The sequence below is a fragment of the Cydia amplana genome, chromosome 16 (genome assembly GCF_948474715.1).
Source record: "Cydia amplana chromosome 16, ilCydAmpl1.1, whole genome shotgun sequence".
NCBI lineage: Eukaryota > Metazoa > Arthropoda > Insecta > Lepidoptera > Tortricidae > Cydia > Cydia amplana.
In genome coordinates this window covers 3,065,750-3,086,997 of record NC_086084.1, presented here as the reverse complement: position 1 = coordinate 3,086,997, position 21,248 = coordinate 3,065,750, and the positions used below count along the sequence as shown (strand labels likewise).

Here is a 21,248-nt window from a genome sequence, read left to right as displayed (position 1 = left end):
TTTCGAATTTTTGTTTATATATGTTAGATACAAAACTTTAACTCGCTCTATTTTCTCTGTAGGTATTACAATTTTTATCAATAAAATTTAGTACCCGGCATAGATATAATAATATGTTACGTAAAATGTTCATGCCAAATTTCTTGTTATTACAGCATGTTGTTATAAAACAAAAGAGCGTAAGGGCTCATTTAGACGATGCGAGAACTCGCATGCGAGTTTCATTACATTGCGGGTTTTGATCGGTCGGTTGAATTGGGCGTAACCAACAGTCCGCAATGTAACTAAAATCGTATGCAAGTTCGCGCGCCGTCTAAATTAGCCCTAACTGCGATTAGTACGGGGGCGGCTTTTTAGCAACGGGTTCGTGTTATTCTTAGGGCCGATTTAGACGGCGCGAAAACTCGTATGCGATTTTAGTTACATATTGCGGACTGTTGGTTACGTCCAATTCAACCGACCAATCAAAACCCGCAATGTAATGAAACTTCTCGCATCGTCTAAATGAACCCTTAACCTTATTGAGACAAGGTACACAACAAGACAAAGGACTTGTATAGGAGTGGCGGGTTCTTTCAAAATGGTTTTCACCACACCAACTGGTAAAGGCTCTCTAATATTTCAAAAACTGATAGCAAATTTGCGTTTTAGGGGTCATCCATTAATTACATCACACGTTTAGGGGGAGAGAGGGGGTCAAGAAAATGTGACATATTGTGACATGGGGGAGGGGGGCGACACAAACTTTGTGACGTAACTTTAACTTCATCAGTAACCGAAAATTTATTTAAATTATTTTATTCGCTGTACATTTAAATAACAAGTTTTTAAAACGATAATCGTTTTTATTCATTTAATTTTCTTTCCTAAGCAGTTTTGGGTTATAAAATTACTAATATTTATATCGTCAAAAATATTTTGATAAAATATTAATAATACTTAGGTACTTACTTAATTCGATTTGGCGATTTCGTAGAAAAAATGTGACGTCACACTAGGGGGGAGGGGTTTGCCAAATGTGACCAAGTGTGACAAGGAGGGGGGGAGGGGTCAAAAAACCTAGAAATTCGTGTGACGTAATTAATGGATCACCCCTTATTCACATGTGAGGCAAAGTAATCAAATGCAAATTTTGAGTTGTTATATTATGTTTGCTGGTAGAATTGACTTTTAAATGATGATTTTGAATGATAAATATTTAATTACATGAATTTGGATTTGATTTGGTTGGATTTTGTTTGATATCTTACAGTTAGGTAATATTTTCATCGGGTTGGTGGTGAAAAACTTTGTGTTTCACTCGGGGGCAAATTTTGTTTAACCCTCGAGTGCTTTGGAACCCTCGCAACGCTCAAGATTCTATTTTTCGATCCACTAACTACGCTCGTGGTTCAATTTTGGAATCTTTCGCTTTAATATTAGCACGAGCAGTTAAACAACAACTTTGCCCCCTTGTAAAACAAATAACTATTATCTTTACGAATGTCGGTTGTCGATATCATGTCACGGTAGAGTAAGCACATTCGGAGGGTACTCGCAACTGCGCTCTACCACACTGCAACGCTGTTGCTAAGCAACGCTCCAAACAAAACAAAACAATAAACCAGTTACAATTTGTTTTTAATTCCCATTCAACTGCCAGTACTGTTAACGCAAATTCTAACTTTACAACATCATTTTAGCAGAGTTATGTCGATGTTAACAATTTCTGCACCGTTAACCCTTCCATAAAACTGAACGTGAATTTCGTCGTCAAGTGTTAACATTAACACTAATTAATTCGTTTAAATTATGACGCGAGTTCCTTGTCTGGTTTATATTGTGTTAATAATTCATTTAGAACGTGTAATGGTATTAGAATTGCCAGGTTCTTGTAAGGTGGGTGAATATTATGAGACGGGAACGATGGCATGTCAGTCGTGCCCTGTTAACGCTTCGATGGTGACTTCTAGTGATGGTAAGTATTCAACGCAAATTAAACTTTAACCGGCATTTATATATGGTTATTAAAAAAATTGGGCACACGCCAGAGTCATTAGTCAATTTTATTTTACTTATTTATTACATATTCATGATTTCAATTAATTTTAATTTTATTATAAATCTTGATCTCATTGTCAAAATGTTATGTTATGTTAATGATTAATTTTATTGTACTTACTAACATGTAGCTGTAATGTATTACTAACAATATTGTTTGGAATTATTATACTTGTTCCGAAATAAATTTTTTTTTATTAGTACGAGATAGTAATTATAACATTTTACATGAAAGCATAAATGTTATTTTTATAGCGTAGTAGGCAGAATAACAATTGGTGGTTTTCATGGTCCAACTCCAAAGGTAATATAACTTCATAAAAGGTCTCCATCATGTATATATTTTATTCAAGACTTATATTGTTTAAAAACGTGAAATATAAATTTATAACCCTTTCTGAGCTAGAACTGTGATTACACGTCCTAATACAAAAGATAATCCGAATCATGAACTTGACAAATAGGTTCGTTGTAGCGCTCTAACGCTTACGACTCGCTAGAGTGGAAAGATTTCTCATTTTGAGTGTCGTAACTAAAAGTTATCTGCGTATTTCTTTGCGAATGAACTTACAGAAATAATAATAACTAAATAAAAGTTTTGAGGCCAGTGCAACCATCAAATTTATTAATATTATAACAGGAGGTACCCAATCTTATCTTATAATTCAGATATTTTACAATATAAGTAGCAAAATAAATTAACTAACGAAAACCAGATTATAAATTACTTAGTTCCAATTCCAACACTCGTGAAAAAGGTTATTTGATGTAATAATAACACGTACGTTATGAATTATAGATAACAAAATTAAAAAAAAATATACCTAAGCATAATGCCACTAGTTGCCTGAAATAAAGATTTCATTTCATTTTTCATTTCATTTGATAATATAAAACACTCACACCTCGCACTACAATATCTTGAGTCCGATTCCGATTTATCAATCTGTTACGGTTTCGATCTTATTTTGATACGACCTTGAAGATCGCTAACGCTGATTGGTGCATGCGAAATGAAGTGACAGTCATACGTGATATGCGCCGGATGCGCGCCAATTACCAACTGGCCAAGACGATCGTCAAAGTACGAAAGGTTAAATTAAAATCGACCTTGTCATCAACCATTCCGATTAAACGACCTATAATTTCCAGGTTTTTCATGTTCTTGTGAAGAGTCTAGCATTCCCCTGAACCCTGGGCGATGCAAACCATGCGGTGCCACAGCTCTGGTGTCTACAGACGGTGCAACCTGCGTGCCGAGACGGTGCCAAACAAATGCCGGGCGGACAGTGTGTAGGAGATGCCCTGCGGATTATGTGTCGGGTTAGAACCTATTTCGAAAATAATTATTTCCCAGTATGTAGGTTTGTACCTATAGGAAAGGAAGCGCTACGATCATGTCACTGTAAAGACTATGGTTCTGTGGTGGCACGATACCAGTTTCTACTTTCTACAGACGGTGCACCGTCAGTCCGTCACGCAACTTGCGTCCCAAAAAGGTGCCAATCTAATACCGGGCAGACGGCGTGTCGACGATGTCCAGTGGATTATGACTCCTCTACACGATGGGCCAGCGCCGGCCACTCCAAGGGACGCAGCCATGCGGTAGAATGAGATAGCAATATCACTTGCTCCCTCTAACGCATAAATGCGTCCCTTGGAGTAGCCGGCGCTGGCCCATTCGTGTAGAGGAGCCATTAGATACTGATTCCTTATTAGTGAACTTTTTTATTTGTAGAAATAGGTAGTGGCAGACAAGTGACCTATAATATATTAATGGCAACGAAGCCATGTTGCGATATATTTCACCAATTTGTTATAGAACCTTAATATTAATTTGAGTTCTATGGCTTTAATAGGCTCTGGGTTATCCTACTTAGTCTTTAGCATATCGCGTATTTGTCCAAAAGGGCAAGCTTCTCGAAATTACTTTGGTGCGTCGAAGATTATACGCCAATTTTGTACCTATTCTTTCGCGCTGCAGGATGATGTTGGAAGCTGTTTCATTGACCAGCATAGGTTTTGTTAATGAATGATCTGACGTACTTACCATTTTCGTGCAGTGACCCAGAACTTCGACGGGTCTCCGATGAAGGAGGTGCTCTGCGTGAAGTGCGCGCGGGGCTTCAAGGCCGTCAACAACGCGTGCGTGCGGTGCGCGGCGTGCGTATGCGCAAAAAATGAGGTCAGTGAGTGTTGATAAAGTCCGTTTATCAGTTACTGAGTTTGTAAACGAACTTGTGTCTTAAATAAGGAAGGCTAACAATTTGACTCCTCTCACTGCCCGAGTTGGTGGCTGTAAAATAGGAAATCCTAATTAGTTCAGGAATTTGTAATTACCAGTTTAACTATTCTCTCTAATCGTTATCTCTAATGACAATTCAGTTGTTAAGAGTTACCAGGCTGTACAATAATTTGTATTGTAAGCGAAAATTAATGGTTTTCGGAGAAATCATCGAATTTGTGTTCTTATGCCAGAGAGAGAGAAAGAGAGATTGATTATTTGATATTTTTTCATTATTATTTATGTGACTATTGCTAACGTTGTCGCTTTTTGCTAGATGGCTGTAAGAGATATCTGCGTCCCGAAGAGTTTCGTGAGCACGCGCCCGAAGTACGAAGGTGCCCTGCATCCCTTAGCTTTACTGGATATTATCAAACACGAGTATCTGTGCATTGTGAGTATCCACTCATTTGATTGATATTTTTATTTCACTCTATAACCTCTATATGTACCTACCTTTCGGTTTCATTATATACTATCTAATGCTTACTAGCATCATTTTTCTACCGTCATACTCGTAAACAATTGACAAACATACCTCTGTCTTAAACTTAACTGTTTACAGACATACTACACATTTTTTTTTTATTAGCCTATGTGTGTGTCCCACTGCTGGGCAAAGGCCTCCCCTCTCCTTTTCCAATCCTCCCTGTGCTGAGCAAGATCCCGCCAATTGCGCTGGAATGCATCCAAGTCGTCCCGCCATCTCTTTCTCGGTCTGCCTCTGCCTCGACTACACTGGGGATGCCAGCTAGTGGCTATTTTGGCCCATCTGTTAACATGCATCCGGTAGACATGTCCAGCCCAGTCCCACTTTAGCCTGGCGGTCTTCACCCCAACATCAACGACTCGGGTTTTGGACCGAAGCTCTGTGTACAATACTACACATACACTTGACAAAATGTACTAAAAAAAAACTCAATCAGGGAAAAAACCTGTGACCCTTAAGGTCTCTTCAGGGTCTAAATGAGAATGCTGGAGGCTATACTTAAGAAAACAACTATAGAGAGCACTTTATCTTAAGATTATTGAATGTACGAATATCAAATATGTGCGCACCAAATATAATATTTCTAGCTACTTACTTATGCAAATTATTCACGGTATTGAAGAGTGCTGTACTTTTCAAATGATTGTTTTTCGAGTAGGTATTTGCCCTGAACCGAGTGTATTCGGAGGTTATTGGAAATTGAATCCTTAAAGCACAAAGGCGTGGATAAAATGAAAGAGCAACTCAAACATCCCTCGATGACATGTCAATGACAGATAACTTAGTTTTGTTTTTAATCTGTGGCAACCTTCTTCTTCTTCCACCATGACTTGATTAAAGGCTAAGTGCCTGTGTCTAATTTAATTAAATATATATAATAAACGAAGTGATATATAGAAGAACATCTTTAATTCAATATAAAACACTGCGCCCCATAACAATTTTCAATAGTTATGGACCCAGACATCGTAATTGCGTAAGAAAAAGGAAAGTGAAAATACGGCGTCAGTATAACAAGAGAAGTAAGAAAACAAGATGGCGAAAGATAGTAATTTCAATAGCAGATATAATGTTGAACAATTCAGTGGAGATGGGTTCAACAATTGGTCGTTCAGAATCAAAAGCGTACTTAAGGAAAATTCGTGCCTGGAGGCAATACAAACTGTGAAATACTCAGATAATACAGCTAATGCGAAAATGGAAGCGCGAGCGCAAGCCATTTTAATTGCCGCAGTGGCAGACAGCCACTTAGAATACATACGACAAGAGACAGCATACGCTATGTTTAAAAATTTAGAAGACAATTTCAAAGACAAAGGAGTAAGAAGCAAATTATTTTTAAGAAGGCAGTTAAGCGACATGAAATATATAGATACGAAATCGTTAAAAGAACATCTTACAAAAATACAAGAAATATGTACTCAACTAGAAGAAGCCGGATCAGAATTAAAAGAAGAAGAAAAAATAAACTATGTACTTTTATCAATGCCCAAATCTTATGAATCAATAGTTACAGCTTTAGAAACCATCGGCGATTTGAAATTGAATACAGTGAAGGATAGATTATTAGCGGAGGAGGAGAAACAGAAAAAATTTAATGAATATCAGACAAGTCAAGGACAGTTAAATGCTTTTAATTGCTTCACTTGTGGTAAGCCGGGCCATAAAAAGTTTCAGTGTAGACAAAGTCATGGATATGGATTAAATCAAGGACATGGACGTGGCGGATGGAATCAAGGATATGGATTTAATCAAGGGCATGGACGAGGTGGATGGAATCAAGGATATGGATTTAATCAAGGGCATGGACGAGGTGGATGGAATCAAGGATATGGAGTTAATCAAGGACATGGACGAGGCGGATGGAACCAGGGAAGAGGCTTTAATCAAGGACGTGGACAGAGTGGATCATACAGAGGAACCGGATTTAACCAAGGACGTGGTCGTGGTAGCCAAGGAAGAAATAGAGGATCGAGCCAAGGACGGAGTACCAACTATGTCGAGGATAATGATGAAACGACAGCATTCTTCTGCGGAAATGTAAGTGGTGAACCGAATTTAAAATTTTATGTGGACTCAGGGTGCTCAGATCATTTAGTATACTCTCTAGATTATTTCACAGAATATATAGAATTTAAAGTGCCAAGAAAAATTGCAGTTGCTAAAAATAAAATAACTTTAGAGGCTTTTGGAATAGGAAATATGGAAGTAGTGTTCAAAGTAGGCAAAACTGAAAACAAATGTTTATTAAAAAATGTGTATTATGTTCCAGATGTAAGGAAAAATTTATTATCAGTGTCTAAAATGGAAAGTGTCGGGTTGAGGATTGAATTTGCTAATGGAAAGGTACGAGTATATAAACATAATTATTTAATCATGATTGGAAATAAAGAGGGAACACTATATACAGTTGAATGCAAAATTAATGTAAATTCGTGTCAGTTAGCAAACACAGTAGATACAAATTTATGGCACAGACGTTATTGTCACTTGGGTTCACAAAATTTAGATGTACTTGTACGTAAAAATCTGGTAGATGGTTTATCTGAAATAAAAAATAAATTTGTAAATGACAGTTTATGTGAAGCATGTATTTTAGGGAAAAGTCGTAGACAGCCGTTTAATAAATTAGGGACTAGAGCTAAGAAACCTTTAGAATTGGTACATTCTGATGTCTGCGGACCGATTACACCTGTGACTTGGGACGGTTACAAATATTTTGTAACATTCATAGATGATTATACTCACTTTACAATGGTTTTCTTAATAAGGAATAAATCAGAGGTTTTCAAAAAGTTTGAAACTTATTATAATACAGTAACAAAACATTTTAATGCAAATTTGTTAAAGCTGAGAATCGATAATGGCCGTGAATATCTTTCGGATGAATTTAGGGATTTTTGTAATAGGAATGGAATCGTCATGCAACATACAGTACCATACAATCCGGAGATGAATGGAGTCGCAGAAAAAATGAATAATACACTTATGGACAAGGCAAGGACTATTCTAATAGACTCTGGCTTGAAGAAAGAATTTTGGGGTGAAGCAGTCTTGTTTGCAACATATGTAACAAATAGGAGTCCAGTTTCAGGAAGAGAAAAAACGCCATGTGAGTTATGGGAAGGACGCAAACCTGATGTATCAAACTTAAGAGTATTTGGATGTGCAGCTTATAATCATGTGCCAAAAGAACTGAGAAAGAAACTTGATGATAAAAGTAAGAAGATGATTATGATTGGATACAACATAGGAGGATATAAACTTTTTGATGAAGAAAAACAAAGAACAGTGACAGCAAGAAATGTAGTATTTGATGAGAGACCCATAAAATTGGACAAGACAGTAAACATACCAGCTTATGACATTTTGGAAGAAACAGAAGACAAAACTGAACAAGAAAATAAGAATTTGAAAATAAAATTGGCAGAAAATAAGATAGAAGAAATTAAAAATACAGAAACATCAAATGATATACAAGAAAATGAACCAGAAAGAGAAGTCAGAAGCAATGAAACAGGAAGAGAGAAAAGAAAAATTAATAAACCAAAATGGCAAGATGACTATGTACTTGATTTAGAAGAAAATAATGATGAAGCGATGTTTGCTCTACTTAGTAGTTACCATGAAGATGTGCCAGTTACATATAATGATATTCAAGAAAGAGAAGATAAAGGAGACTGGGAAAAAGCCGTAGTTGAAGAACTGAAAGTATTGGAGGAAAGCGAAACTTTTGAGATAGTACCAAAACCAAATGAAAAATTATTAGATGCAAAATGGGTGTTTACAAGAAAGGATACAGGAAATAATACTATTTGTAAAGCAAGACTAGTAGTTCGAGGTTACCAACAGCAAGAGAAATTTGAAGATGTATACTCACCAGTTTTAAGACTACAGACACTTCGAACGTTGTTATCAGTTGCTGCTAGGAGAGATTACCATATTCATCAGATGGATGTGAAAGGAGCGTTTCTATATGGAAGAATAGATGAGGATGTATATCTTAAACCTCCAGAGGGAATGGATATACAGGATGGCTATGTACTAAACCTTAAAAAATCTTTATACGGGTTGAAAAAGTCACCGAAATATTGGTATGAGAAATTTAATGAGACAATTATTTCATATGGGTTTAAAAGATCAGATAATGACTATTGCTTGTTTACGAAGGGAAACTTATACTTACTATTATATGTAGACGATTTATTGATCCTCAGTGATAACTTAAAAGATGTAGAGTCAGTAAAAAACTTCTTGAAAACCAAATTCCGCATGAAAGACATGGGAAATGAAAATTTAATGTATTTAGGTATATCAATTAAAAAACACTCCGAAGGCATCTCAATAGACCAATCTAAATATTTACAAAATGTACTGAAAAAATTCAATATGGAATATGGAAAATTGTAAAATACACCAATGGACATTAATTTTAAATTTGATGAAAATGAAACTGTTGATATGACATATGAACATAAATGTAGATCATTAATAGGATCACTTATGTATGCAACTGTTGGCTCTAGGCCAGATTTAGCAGCTTCTGTGTATTACCTAAGTAGATTTCAATCTAAGCCCAATGCAGGCTTATGGCGTGCTTTGAAACGATTACTGAGATATGTTAGGCAGACTGTAAATTTTTCTTTACTATATACTAAAGATGAATCAAGTGTACCATTGATAGGATATGCAGACGCTGATTTTGCTAGAACTGATGACCGAAAATCAACATCTGGATATCTTTTTAAAGTATTTAATAATAGTGTAGTCTGGAGATCAAGAAAGCAGAATACAGTTACACTAAGTACAACAGAGGCTGAATTTGTAGCTCTGTGTGAAGCGATTATGGAGGCTTCTTTTATGTTAAAACTATTAGCTGATTTAAATATAAAAATTAGTAATGTAACAATCTATGAAGACAATCAAAGCACAATTAAAGCTATTAAAAATACAGACCAGAAAAGACTAAAGCATGTTGATGTGAAGTATAATTATATTAAGCAAAAGGTTGAACAAAATATTGTCAAAGTAGAATACATTAGTACTAAAGAACAGATAGCAGATGTTTTCACCAAACCTTTAGGTAAAACTATTTTTGTAAAACTGGTAGACAAACTTGGTCTCATATCGAGGAATGATTGCGTTGAGGAAGAGTGTTAAAAGAGCAACTCAAACATCCCTCGATGACATGTCAATGACAGATAACTTAGTTTTGTTTTTAATCTGTGGCAACCTTCTTCTTCTTCCACCATGACTTGATTAAAGGCTAAGTGCCTGTGTCTAATTTAATTAAATATATATAATAAACGAAGTGATATATAGAAGAACATCTTTAATTCAATATAAAACACTGCGCCCCATAACAATTTTCAATAAAGTTAATAGACTTTAATGTAATACGAGCGAGTACGCCAAAGAAGCCTAAATATATTTCTAAATTTGAAATATCTAAGGACCTTTGATATCCATAGTAATAATATAATTATTTGTAAATGCGAAAGTGTGTCTGTCTGTTTCTGTTACCTTTTCACGCTTAAACCGCTGAACCGATTTGAACAAAATTTGGTATGGAGATAGTTTGGGCCCCGAGAAAAGACAGGGTAGTTTTTACCAATCATCATCATTATTCCACGCAGACGACGTCGCGGCCATAGCTAGTCTAATATAAAACAAACTCTAGTTTTGAATCATCATTATTCATTACACAGTCATATATATAACGATGTTGTTAATAACTATCATAACTTATTGACGGAAATTGTAATTAATCGGTAAAATCCCAACCAGCCTCGCGCTTCTTATACTTTATTGTTTCTTTAAGACCGACTCACGCTTGACTCTACCGATGTCATGTTACTGACAACAGAATAATTCCCACTCGTACAATAAGTGATGTGTTACCAGACATGTCACTGTCAGTAAGATTATTCCCACTCGTACAGTACATTACGTTGTATTTTTGGTGTCAAACTTTATTTAGATACACGCGTCGCTGATACTATTGTTACGTACTTACAATAGTATCAGGAACGCCTGAAGCCTATAAATGGTACCTATATAAAGCCTATATACCGTATTGCCTACAATAAGGGAATTAAATATATATTTATATGTAATTGTAATTGGGTATTTTACTGTACATCTGTATGTAGGCACTATACAGGTATATTGTGAGTGCCTACATACATATGTAATCATTACAAACAGGCTATTATTCCGTAAATATAAAGGATATCAAAAAACGTTTAATTAATATTGAAAGTACGTTACTCAATGAGTAAAATCGCATCACGGAAATCAGAATCACGGAAATGTCAAATTTGACAGGCTAGATCTTAAAAATATCGTTGTTGTATCTTGGTGATGTCTAATAGATAATATCTAATAGATGTCTAGTTCAAAATCCGAATCGGGCCCGTAGTTAGTTTCGTATGTCAGTGATTCATCACCATACCTCGCAACCGAGCTAGCAAATCTGTAGCAGTTGTACGTCAGGGTTATCACTACTACGCATAAACTAAAGTACAAAAAATATTTTTTCTTTGTTTTCAAACACACCAATATTTTCAAGCAGTGAAAATTCCATGTTAATATTTGAAAGAAATGCGTAAAAAAACGTGATTTTATAAACAAAATAACAGATACATTGAAACGCATCTAATATTGACATTGACCTGTTAATTTATATTATTTTGACAGTAAATTAAACCGGGTTATATCGGAAGAGGGTCAACAAGGTTCTCGATCAATTTTATTAATCTTACATACAACAAAGTTAAAGCAAAATGGTTCATCAGAATCGCCAACCCTGACACAAAACTGTCATATGCTACGGTTTTGCTAGCTCCGTTGCGGGGTATGTTCATCACAAAAGGCGCAGGTGGCGGGTATGGGACGGTAACTTTGGATGTAACAAGATTTGGAGGAGGGATTATGTTATTATAATGTCTTAGGGACCCTCCACACTATCGTATTTCGAGCGTTAGAGTTTTCCTGGGTTTGAAACGTTTCCCGATACCGATTTTGCATGCCCTAGTTGGGGTCTAGTAAAGAGCGCTGGTAGCATAGCGATAAGATCGTGCGGGGTCAATCCGGAGGCCGCGGGTGCAAACCAGTTAGCAGTGGTTTTTCACGGGAAACATTGTGAGGAAGTCGGAATAATCCCAATAAGTTCTAGTTCCCTTATGGGTTCGACGGTCAGATGGCAGTCGCTTTCGTAAAGACAGTCCCATGACCCTGGGGTCCTATGAGTCATGGCAAACACGAGACAACGTGAGGAAGATAATTAAATGATGAGAATAAGGGTCTAGTGAGCACCGACGCAGCAGCGATAGTAACGTGCTCACAACATCAAACAGCGTATTATTGGTGCCGGCGGAGCCTGGTGAACTATATTTAAGAGCCAGTCTTTATGAGCGACGGTGTCTAAAATAGTTTTGCTGCGTCGAGCAGCAGCCATAGAGTTGACTAGACGCCGACGCTCGGATGACGCTTGAGAGTGTTGCAGGCTGGCACTAGTGTGTTGAGTCTCTTAGTGAATACCCTTATTTTATAAAGTAAAGGGTATGTGGTAGAAACTCGTTTAGCTGATCAATCATTTGCGACAGCGTTACGGTACGGTTAATTTACGATGAATTAGTTTAATGACAACACGTTTATGCCAACTCCGTCGCAAAATGTAAATACTTATTGAAATTGATCATTCATAATTACTACTTGGATTTAAAAATAGGTGAGAGGAATTAATCGAATCATTTTATCTTATATAATATGTTATGGATACACTTCAACCCCTTTCAAGATTTTTTATGCAAAGTGTCTCTGTGAAGCGAATGATACCTAGTGTGTAAATAAATGTAACCTTGAAAATGAGACATGATTTGTGAGCGAGATGTACCTACTCTATACTTAATTATTGCTGTCTTGTGTCTTCTCAGTTTCGTCAAGTAGATTAGATTAGGCGTTTAGCTGTAGGGTGTCAAGCGCTAACATTTGTCCATAATATTTTTCGTTTTACACAGATACACGACTACATAGCATGCCGCAGGCTAGCCAGCGAGTGTGTAAACAACTTCTATCCGAGTGACGCCGCTGGCCCGTGTAGGCTGTGGCTCCAGCGTGGTTTAGTGGCTCATAAGGGTACGTTCAAAATTTGAATTAGGTACTAATTATTTAAAATAATTTATCCAATCAATCAGTAGTGTCCTTTCAGTAGTTCATTGCAATTATTTCTCGTGCTCATTTTCCCCTTCTTCTTCTTTCGTTTCTACTTCAGCGGCGGTAGCATGGTAGGATTGTTATCGCTTGTCAATATGCCTGTCACTTCCGCACTTATATACTTGTTAGAATGTGATAGGCATGGTGACCGGCGATAAAAATGTGACCGTGCTAGAACCGCAGGTGTCGCGACTCCAATATTAGGTAACTTTGTGCGTCTTGATATTCTTTTGTTTATCCTCCTATGGCTCTCGGTCCTAGTTATAGAACGTATTCAGTTCGATGATATTTAATTAATATTTAATTGAAACAGAGTTGGGTTTGTTTTGTTTCGTTATATTTTGAAACGAAACAATATATTTCAACTCTATTTCTTATAGTAGAGTTTCAAGTTCCGCGCCGTAATTTTTTTTTAATTTTTTTGGCTGGGCCTTAGCGGGCTATCGTTTTAAAACTTTCAAAATTCAATACAATTACACAAATTGACTAAGCCCCACGGTCAGCTCAAGAAAGCTTGTGTTGTGGGTACTCAGACAACGATATATATAATATACAAATACTTAAATACATAGAAAACAACCATGACTCGGGAACAAATATCTGTGCTCATCACACAAATAAATGCCTTTACTGGGATTCGAACCCAGGACCACGGCTTCACAGGCAGGGTCACTACCCACTAGGCCAGACTGGTCGTCAAACCGGTCGTAATATAATTATTAAACTGACATTGCCAACCTTGAATTGACCCCATCGACCTAGTCCTCGATTATGATTAATTAGAACTCGAAAGAATGAGGAGTGTTTTGACACTGTTTTTTGTTTAACTAAATTACTTTATCTATCTGTTTTTTTAAAACCTCATTGTTGTAACTAACCGATAGTATACCTACTAAGTATATTATTATCATTGTTTTTACTGGAAACCGTATTAATTCTCCCGCAGGACAGGCTATGCCTAGCGTGGGAGTCAGCACAAATGTAATACTGTTATTATTCTATTTTAGAAATAAAGAATTTGTATTTGTTTGTTACAGGTCTGCCTCCTCTACTAATTGAGTCGGCTAATGACAAGGATCCCGGAATAGAGCTGCCGCGGGGCAAAGTACGTACATTTACGGATTATATATATGTATACTACTAGTGTACAGTCAGCTTATAACTAATATTAAAAAATAAAATAAACTCACGCACAGAAATGTCTTACATCCTTTTTAGGGCTCCGTACCTCAAAAAGAAAAAACGGAACCCTTATAGGATCACTCGTGCGTCTGTCTGTCCGATGCTTCATTATTTACATAGGTGTAACTGAAGAAATTTAAAAAAGTTACTTAGTTACTTTTAGATATATGTATTATTTTTACCTATATTAATACTTACTTTGTAAAAATTCTGAAAGCCATTTTCCCTTTAAGAAAAAATGTAGAATTTTTGTAAGTGAACTATTGATACTCGTAATTAAAGAGAAAATATAAGCATAAGCTCTGAATCAAGTGAACTATTTACTAGCCCAAGTCTAAAAGTTTACCTGATAGTAGCTTTACTATAAGTGTAAATAATAATATATCCTAATCCTCCTTATGAAACATCTTTCGCAGGAATATGGTTTTATAAAACCAAATTCGTACAAATCGTGAAATTAATGTGTTTTAGGAATCACTGAAACTTGCTTTCATTATACACACGTCTGCCGGAGGCCTGAAAATACTGCAGCATGCAAAGGATGCCATTTCACCTTGTTTTTCGTCTATAGAAATAACCATAGGCAAGGATTTTACGTAAGCTGTGATTTGTTAACCTTTTTTTTAGGCATGGTGTCAATCCTGTGTTTTTACTGAGCCTCTGAAACGCCTCATACTAAATAATCGAAATAACTAAACGTTTATTTTGGTTTTTATATAGTTATCAATTATCATACAAATAAAGGTACTGTTTAATTTTATTATGTTCTGTTCTATTTCTATAAAAAATAATTTGAACATTGAGTACTTCAAAAGTATTCGCCTATTAGGTACCTCATAGCACAGTCTATAAAACAATATTAATTCGACGAAGCGGTTTAGAAAGGGCAACCGTGCGGGGTGCGAGGGGCGAGGGGTGGGTCACGCGCACCCGAGCTGCATACATCGGCATTGTTAGTAGCTCGGTACTACTTACAGGGCTATAGCGTATCTTATAGTAAGTCAAGTGTAAGTCTTGGGCAGTTGTATAAAAGTCTGTAATAACCCTACTTTACTGTGTTCTTCTGCGGTGTCGGCATTTACGCAGACATCAAAGGCGTCGGTTCACTGTTACCTTGTTACACTGTGTCCATATAAGCTTTGCTAAGTTTCATCCGTGTAAGATTGTCCCTAAATATTTATTTATTACCATTCTTTACAGACGAGAGTGTGTTTACAATATGACCGATCTACCCCTGTCGGATGGAGACACTCTAGCGGTACACTTACAAAGGGGCGGTGATTTTACCCCATTACCGGTAACTTTGCGAAAACCCAGCGGAAGTCTTGTTCAGGTATTTCATTTAATGTGGACGTGCAAATACACTTCGGAATAATTAAAACGGTTCACTTGACTGTAGGTACAAAGTTTTCTTTATATTATGAGTATAGGTATACCTACTATGGACTACCATCCACAGACTTGACAGACTCCTTACTAGGCTCTACATGAAGCTAGCCGCGGCCATTTTACTTTCATTTTAATCTGAGAGCTTTACTTCGATCATATGGCAGAAGCTAGGTTCGTGAGACTCTTAAATGTGTGAGCGAATGTGAGCGCTCACGTTCCCATACAAAATTTAAGGGTAAATAGTTCCTATTCCTACATGAGCACCAATTCTTTCACCAATTTCCAATGCACGTGTATGTCTCATACCTAATATAAGTTAGTAATCAATGTTCCGAGCATAGCATTATCAAAATTAAACCCATCAACGTAAAATGTTCTGTACAGAAAGCAGTTTGTCAAAGTTGATATAGGTATAATAATTTAACGTACCTACCTACGTGATTAATTTTCGTTTTCAGCGAGCGACGTGGCCGTCGAGCAAGTTTCGCCGGTATTACGTCGTACACAACTCTATGTCTTCTACTAATTCTACCAACACGATCTACCTGAGGACACTTCTTATACATTTACGGTAAAATTTTATACAAATTTCTTGACATAAGGGTTACGTATATCTTTTCGCCGGACACTTTTTGATAAGAGGGATGTGGAAACGATATATGTCTACATTTCTCTCCCTCTTATCAGAAAATGTCCACAAAAAAGTTAAATAAATGTACATACTTAACAACCCTTAAAGAAATGTTGAACGATGTTTGAAAAAATATAAACATTTGATGCCCATATTTGTCCCTAAAATATTTATTTATTTTTACGAGTAGGTACCTAATACTTAATATCAACTGTTATTTTAAGTGTCATTCAAGTAAAAACTATATTGTTCTTCTTAAATATACTTTTCTAGAATATCATAGAAGGTAGCAATTGCGAAAAAAAGCAGTATTATTTTTCGTGGCACTCATTTCATCGATATGACACTGATTATTTTTATTAACGAAAGAATCCATAGCTAATATTTAGGTAGGTATATGAACAAAAGGCCGGTGTATTTGCAACGTCATGCATAAATGTAATTTCATCCCTCATCTATCTTCACCCAAAAAAGCTAAAGGGTAATAATAATGCATTCTCGTTCAAGATTGATATATGGCCGATCATAATTAAATCACACCTAATGAACTTTAGAAGTATTGGTAGTGTAGTAAAGTGTCATTCAATTAGAACTTGCTAACTATGTAAACAAAAGTTAGTAAATTGTCATTCAGTGTCAATTTTAGTATGACTGTTTGTTTACATAGTTAGCAAGTTCTATTGAATGACACTTTTTCATCAGTGAAGCATTAATACTTATTATTATTACTTGATCGTTCTAAATGGTAAGAAAATGTATACCTACCTCAATGAATTTAGCAACACGTGGGAGGCATGTCAACTAAATTTATTTCATGTCTCAAAGATATTTCCTTTGTTGTAAAAAATACCTTTATATTAAACTACTACAGTTCAGTTTCTCAGTCTCTGAAATGTTTTATTTAGAGCGTTTCCAGTGTTACTCTGTCGACATAATAATATATGTTATGTGTCACAAGAACGTGGGATGACAATGGTTGTCCAATTTGGTGGGATCGCAGGCATTTTGACAGCTTTTGTACTAGGTACAGTCGCCAACATAAGTATAATAATTGTATGCTCTGTGCTGTATTATGAAAAGAATAGGGATGGTTTGCGAGCAATGAGTCCTTTTCTTCCTCTGTATGCTCTTTGTGTACGCTGTACACTGTTTTAATAAGATCCTTAAGGGCTCATTTAGACGGCGCGCGAACTCGTATACGATTTTAGTTCCATTTTGGACCATTGACATCAGTTCAGCCGACCGATCGAACGACGCGATGTAATCAAACTCGCATGCGAGATCTCGCCCCGTCTAAATGAGCTCTTACATAGAGATCAACTTTTTATGTAAACAAGTGAAAGAGAGAAGAGAGACAGATTATTACCGTTTTAAATGGCTTTACTACGGTTATCAGGACTTAAATACTACTTACTAGATTTTATTATTATAAATGGTTAGTAGTTCTGCCACTATCATAATAAGATCTGTATGGTCGAATGCCACGTACGAGTGAATTTATAATTTTTATAAGTTGCCACGAACGTTGTCTGAAGAATACGGGGCATTTTGCCCTCAACTATACGAAGGTTAAATTTTATAGCTTTATTTAGCTTAGGATTGATTTGAAACAAGACGGTGTTTTTATGGCATAAGAAGTTTTATTACTATCTAATGAAACAATTGTATTATAAGCATGCAGAGAAGCAAGTCGCTCAGCACGCACATGACGATCGAAGCGCAGTACGCCACGAAGCAGACGTATGCCCGCTCCGTCACAACTACCCTGAGGGTCGAGCATGAGATGCCTAGCGCTGGTGTGCTTAAAGGACTTGAGGTACGTGAAAACTAGCACAAAGTAGCCGAAAACACCTCGCGTGATTTGTGCACAACCCCTAGCAGACGTGTACAATTGTACATGTTCACCACACAGTATTTGGCTAAGGGTGGAAATAGGTACGCTATGAATGGGTAGAGTGAGAGTGTAACCTAGCACAGCAGGGGACTAAGTCAAGACGACTACTTAGTCACGTGACTTGTCGTAGCATCAGTCATCTCGATACATTTTTAGGGTTCCGTACCCAAAGGGTAAAAACGGGATCCTATATTATACTACAACTCCCCTGTCCGTCTGTCCGCCTACGCCTGTCCGTCCGTTAGTCTGTTACTAGGCTGTATCTCATGAACCGTGGTAGCTAGACAGTTGAAATTTTCACAGATGATGTATTTCTGTTGCCGTCATAACAACAAATACTAAAAAGTACGGAACCCTCGGTGGGCGAGTCCGACTCGCACTTGTCCGGTTTTTTCTTTTCGTTTGGCGTTTGTCAATGTACGATTGTCATCTTACATAGGCTCCCAGTTATTAATTGGCGACGTATCATAATGGCTCCTCTACACGATGGGCCAACGCCGGCCACTCCAAGGGACGCATTTATGCGTTAAAGGGAGCAAGTGATATTGCTATCTCATTCTACCGCATGGCTGCGTCCCTTGGAGTGGCCGGCGTTGGCCCATCGTGTAGAAGAGCCATAAAATAAATTTCATAATTTCTGCTAGATATGGGGAGGAGTGCTCGGCGCTCTGCTATCCTGCTATGCCTTAGTGCAGTGGCGGGGCGTTCTGCGCAGAGGCGGACTCCAAATTTCCCTGCTGCCGTTGCTGGCAGGGGCTATAGCCGACGCAATGTATTTTGTAAGTCTTCTCCTTTTATAAGTATATTTACTAACTATTGTAGACATAGATATGTATGCTATGTTGCTATACTTCATGAACTGGACCTTAAGCGTTCAGTACGGCTTTAGCTTGCTGGGTATCGATGTAAATACTGTAGTATAACATATAGTTACAAATCAATGCATTTAATTCCATTACAACCGACGTATGCGCGCGCAGGGAGCGGTAACAATTGTGCATAACTATTTTTGTGATGTTGCTAACCGAGCTAGACGTTCAAAATGGCACACAGACGCTCTTACATTCTTAAAAATAAAGTTGAGGTCTGATTATTTTTGACATGACATCTGCTTAACTACTGACTTACGCTGCGCCTTACGTAAGCGAACAACGCGAACGCGAAGCGAAGCGGCGCGGCGGACCCACGGCGTTCGCGTTCGCAACGAGATCGCTCAAGTAGGACACTTCTATAGGTATCACAGGATTGATTCACCCCGCGCCGTATCGCTTCGCGTTCGCGTGTTGTTCGCCTACGTAGTACGCTGCGTTACTAACTATGGTAAGATTGTTGACCAGGCGGCGTGGCTGGCGACGCTGCACGCTTTAGCTGCGGAGGCAGGCTCACATGGGCTAGCGCTGCCGCCAGCGATCGCTGAAGAACATATCATCAGGGCGTTCGTCGTTTCATCTATATCCTTAAAGGTACATCCCATACAGTATATTTATTATAGGATGTCGTTTTTGTCGTATAGCGGCGGCTAGAGGTTCGTTAAACTATTTAAGATTTGTATATTTTTTAGGCTATCAAAGCGGCTTGGGTAAACTGGCGGCAATGCCGCTGTGACATTTTCTTTTTGGATTGGTCAGAATATAATCCACCAATCCAGGGTGAGTAAAATTTAAACCAATTTAAACTTATTAATATTACTTAGTTAGACTTAAATTTTATCAATCTGACGACTAGGAGGGCGATTTCAACCTTAAGGCTTCGTCACACAGGGGCGTTTTCCGGGCGCGGCGTGAGCGGGGCGCGCCACTTTTTCATACAAAACGCTTACGCCCCGCTCACGCCCCGCCCGGAAAACGCGCCTGTGTGCCGACGCCTTTAAATATAATTATAATCATGTGTTAAAAAGTTTTACTTTCGTCAGTTTTCGAGTAAGTAGTACAGGACGTGAATCTAAGCAATTCATCTATTTTTTTGTTTCGGTCAATAGATACACTCTCAGCTGACAACAATTTGTGGAAGACCATGATGGTAGCTCGAGAATGGTCCTCAATGCAGACGAAGAGACGAGCCAACCCCGGGTTTACTGTACCGCTGGCTCTGATTATTTTGCATGTAAGTTTCATTATCTGTACCTATCTAGTACGTCGTCGTATATCAAAATAACCTAAGTCTTCAAAATTTGCCACGCTGATTTGGCATTTATTCCGTAATATCATAAATCAAATTCGGATAACGTTTTGCGCGGATTTAAGCAATGTATGTATCAACACATATGGAGATGTAACCAACAAATGGGACATTTGAATTATTCCGGTCACCGAATCAGATTGTTTACATGTGTGAGGTCGACGGATACAACACTTATTTACCGAACAAAACTGGCATATGAATATTTATTGTAGATAATTAAGCACCAGACGATAAATACTAATTTTTGATTGAAGGTCGTAATGGGTAGAGCCAAATTAAATATTTGAAAATAAATACCTTAGCCATTGTGTGGCAATCAATGTTATTGTTAGAAATTCTCTTACCGCGGTATTCGGAAAACAAGATCCGTTCTAGACTAGAGAACGATACGATATGTACTTACTAGATACGTTGTAGTTTACATTTCAACTAGTTCTCTTTTGCAGCTCAATTCAGGCAAAAATGACACTTTTACGTTAAAATATCGTAATAATTTTTGTGGAAATCGTTCAAGAGTATCTTCAGAATCGCGGAAATGTCAAATTTGACAGGCTAGATCTTAAAATTATCGTTATCGTATCTTGGTGATGTCTAATAGATGTCTAGTTCAAAATCCGAATCGGGCCCTTAGACTACTTATTTACTACTACCTAAGATATAAAAAAAATCGCAACTACACCTACGGCGCGATTCGGGAAATGAATTAGAGCTTCACTAGATATGCAATAGTAAAGATATGTGACGTTCCACGACAAAAGGTACCATTTCCCCGGCTGAATATTGGAGCGGCGTTAATAATAGCGTAAGCGCCAGCCGCCATAAGGTACCTTTTGCCGTGAAACGTCACATATCTTTACTATTTCATATCTAGTGAATCTCTAATTCATTTCCCGAATTGCGCCGCTAAACTGTAGGACTGCTGGGTACATAGGATATTTCA

The 21,248-nt window shown here is 37.3% G+C and overlaps 2 protein-coding genes across 3 annotated transcripts in view; both read left to right on the top strand.

Moving 5' to 3' along the window:
* Positions 1 to 1,778: 1,778 nt before the first annotated feature.
* The window catches only part of LOC134655442 (uncharacterized), a 32,912-nt gene continuing 13,442 nt past the window's right edge, over positions 1,779 to 21,248 (top strand). Inside the window, exons 1-14 of the mRNA XM_063510911.1 lie at positions 1,779 to 1,957; positions 3,193 to 3,363; positions 4,104 to 4,225; positions 4,602 to 4,718; positions 12,836 to 12,953; positions 14,069 to 14,136; positions 14,685 to 14,809; positions 15,414 to 15,546; positions 16,061 to 16,173; positions 17,908 to 18,049; positions 18,772 to 18,906; positions 19,465 to 19,590; positions 19,689 to 19,776; positions 20,106 to 20,230. Coding sequence (XP_063366981.1) covers positions 1,792 to 1,957; positions 3,193 to 3,363; positions 4,104 to 4,225; positions 4,602 to 4,718; positions 12,836 to 12,953; positions 14,069 to 14,136; positions 14,685 to 14,809; positions 15,414 to 15,546; positions 16,061 to 16,173; positions 17,908 to 18,049; positions 18,772 to 18,906; positions 19,465 to 19,590; positions 19,689 to 19,776; positions 20,106 to 20,230 — 1,749 coding nt within the window. The 5' untranslated portion in view covers positions 1,779 to 1,791. The remainder of the gene's footprint in view (positions 1,958 to 3,192; positions 3,364 to 4,103; positions 4,226 to 4,601; positions 4,719 to 12,835; positions 12,954 to 14,068; positions 14,137 to 14,684; positions 14,810 to 15,413; positions 15,547 to 16,060; positions 16,174 to 17,907; positions 18,050 to 18,771; positions 18,907 to 19,464; positions 19,591 to 19,688; positions 19,777 to 20,105; positions 20,231 to 21,248) is intronic.
* LOC134655259 (uncharacterized) lies at positions 5,952 to 8,155 on the top strand. Of its 2 annotated transcripts, none has more exons than XM_063510708.1 (3): positions 5,952 to 6,582; positions 6,673 to 6,854; positions 7,087 to 8,155. In XM_063510708.1, exons 1-3 carry the CDS (start codon positions 6,529 to 6,531, stop codon positions 7,115 to 7,117), a joined length of 267 nt encoding a protein of 88 aa, XP_063366778.1. In that variant the 5' UTR covers positions 5,952 to 6,528; the 3' UTR covers positions 7,118 to 8,155. The 2 variants fall into 2 exon arrangements, with proteins under 2 accessions (XP_063366778.1, XP_063366777.1); XM_063510707.1 differs by having other exon boundaries at positions 5,952 to 6,627.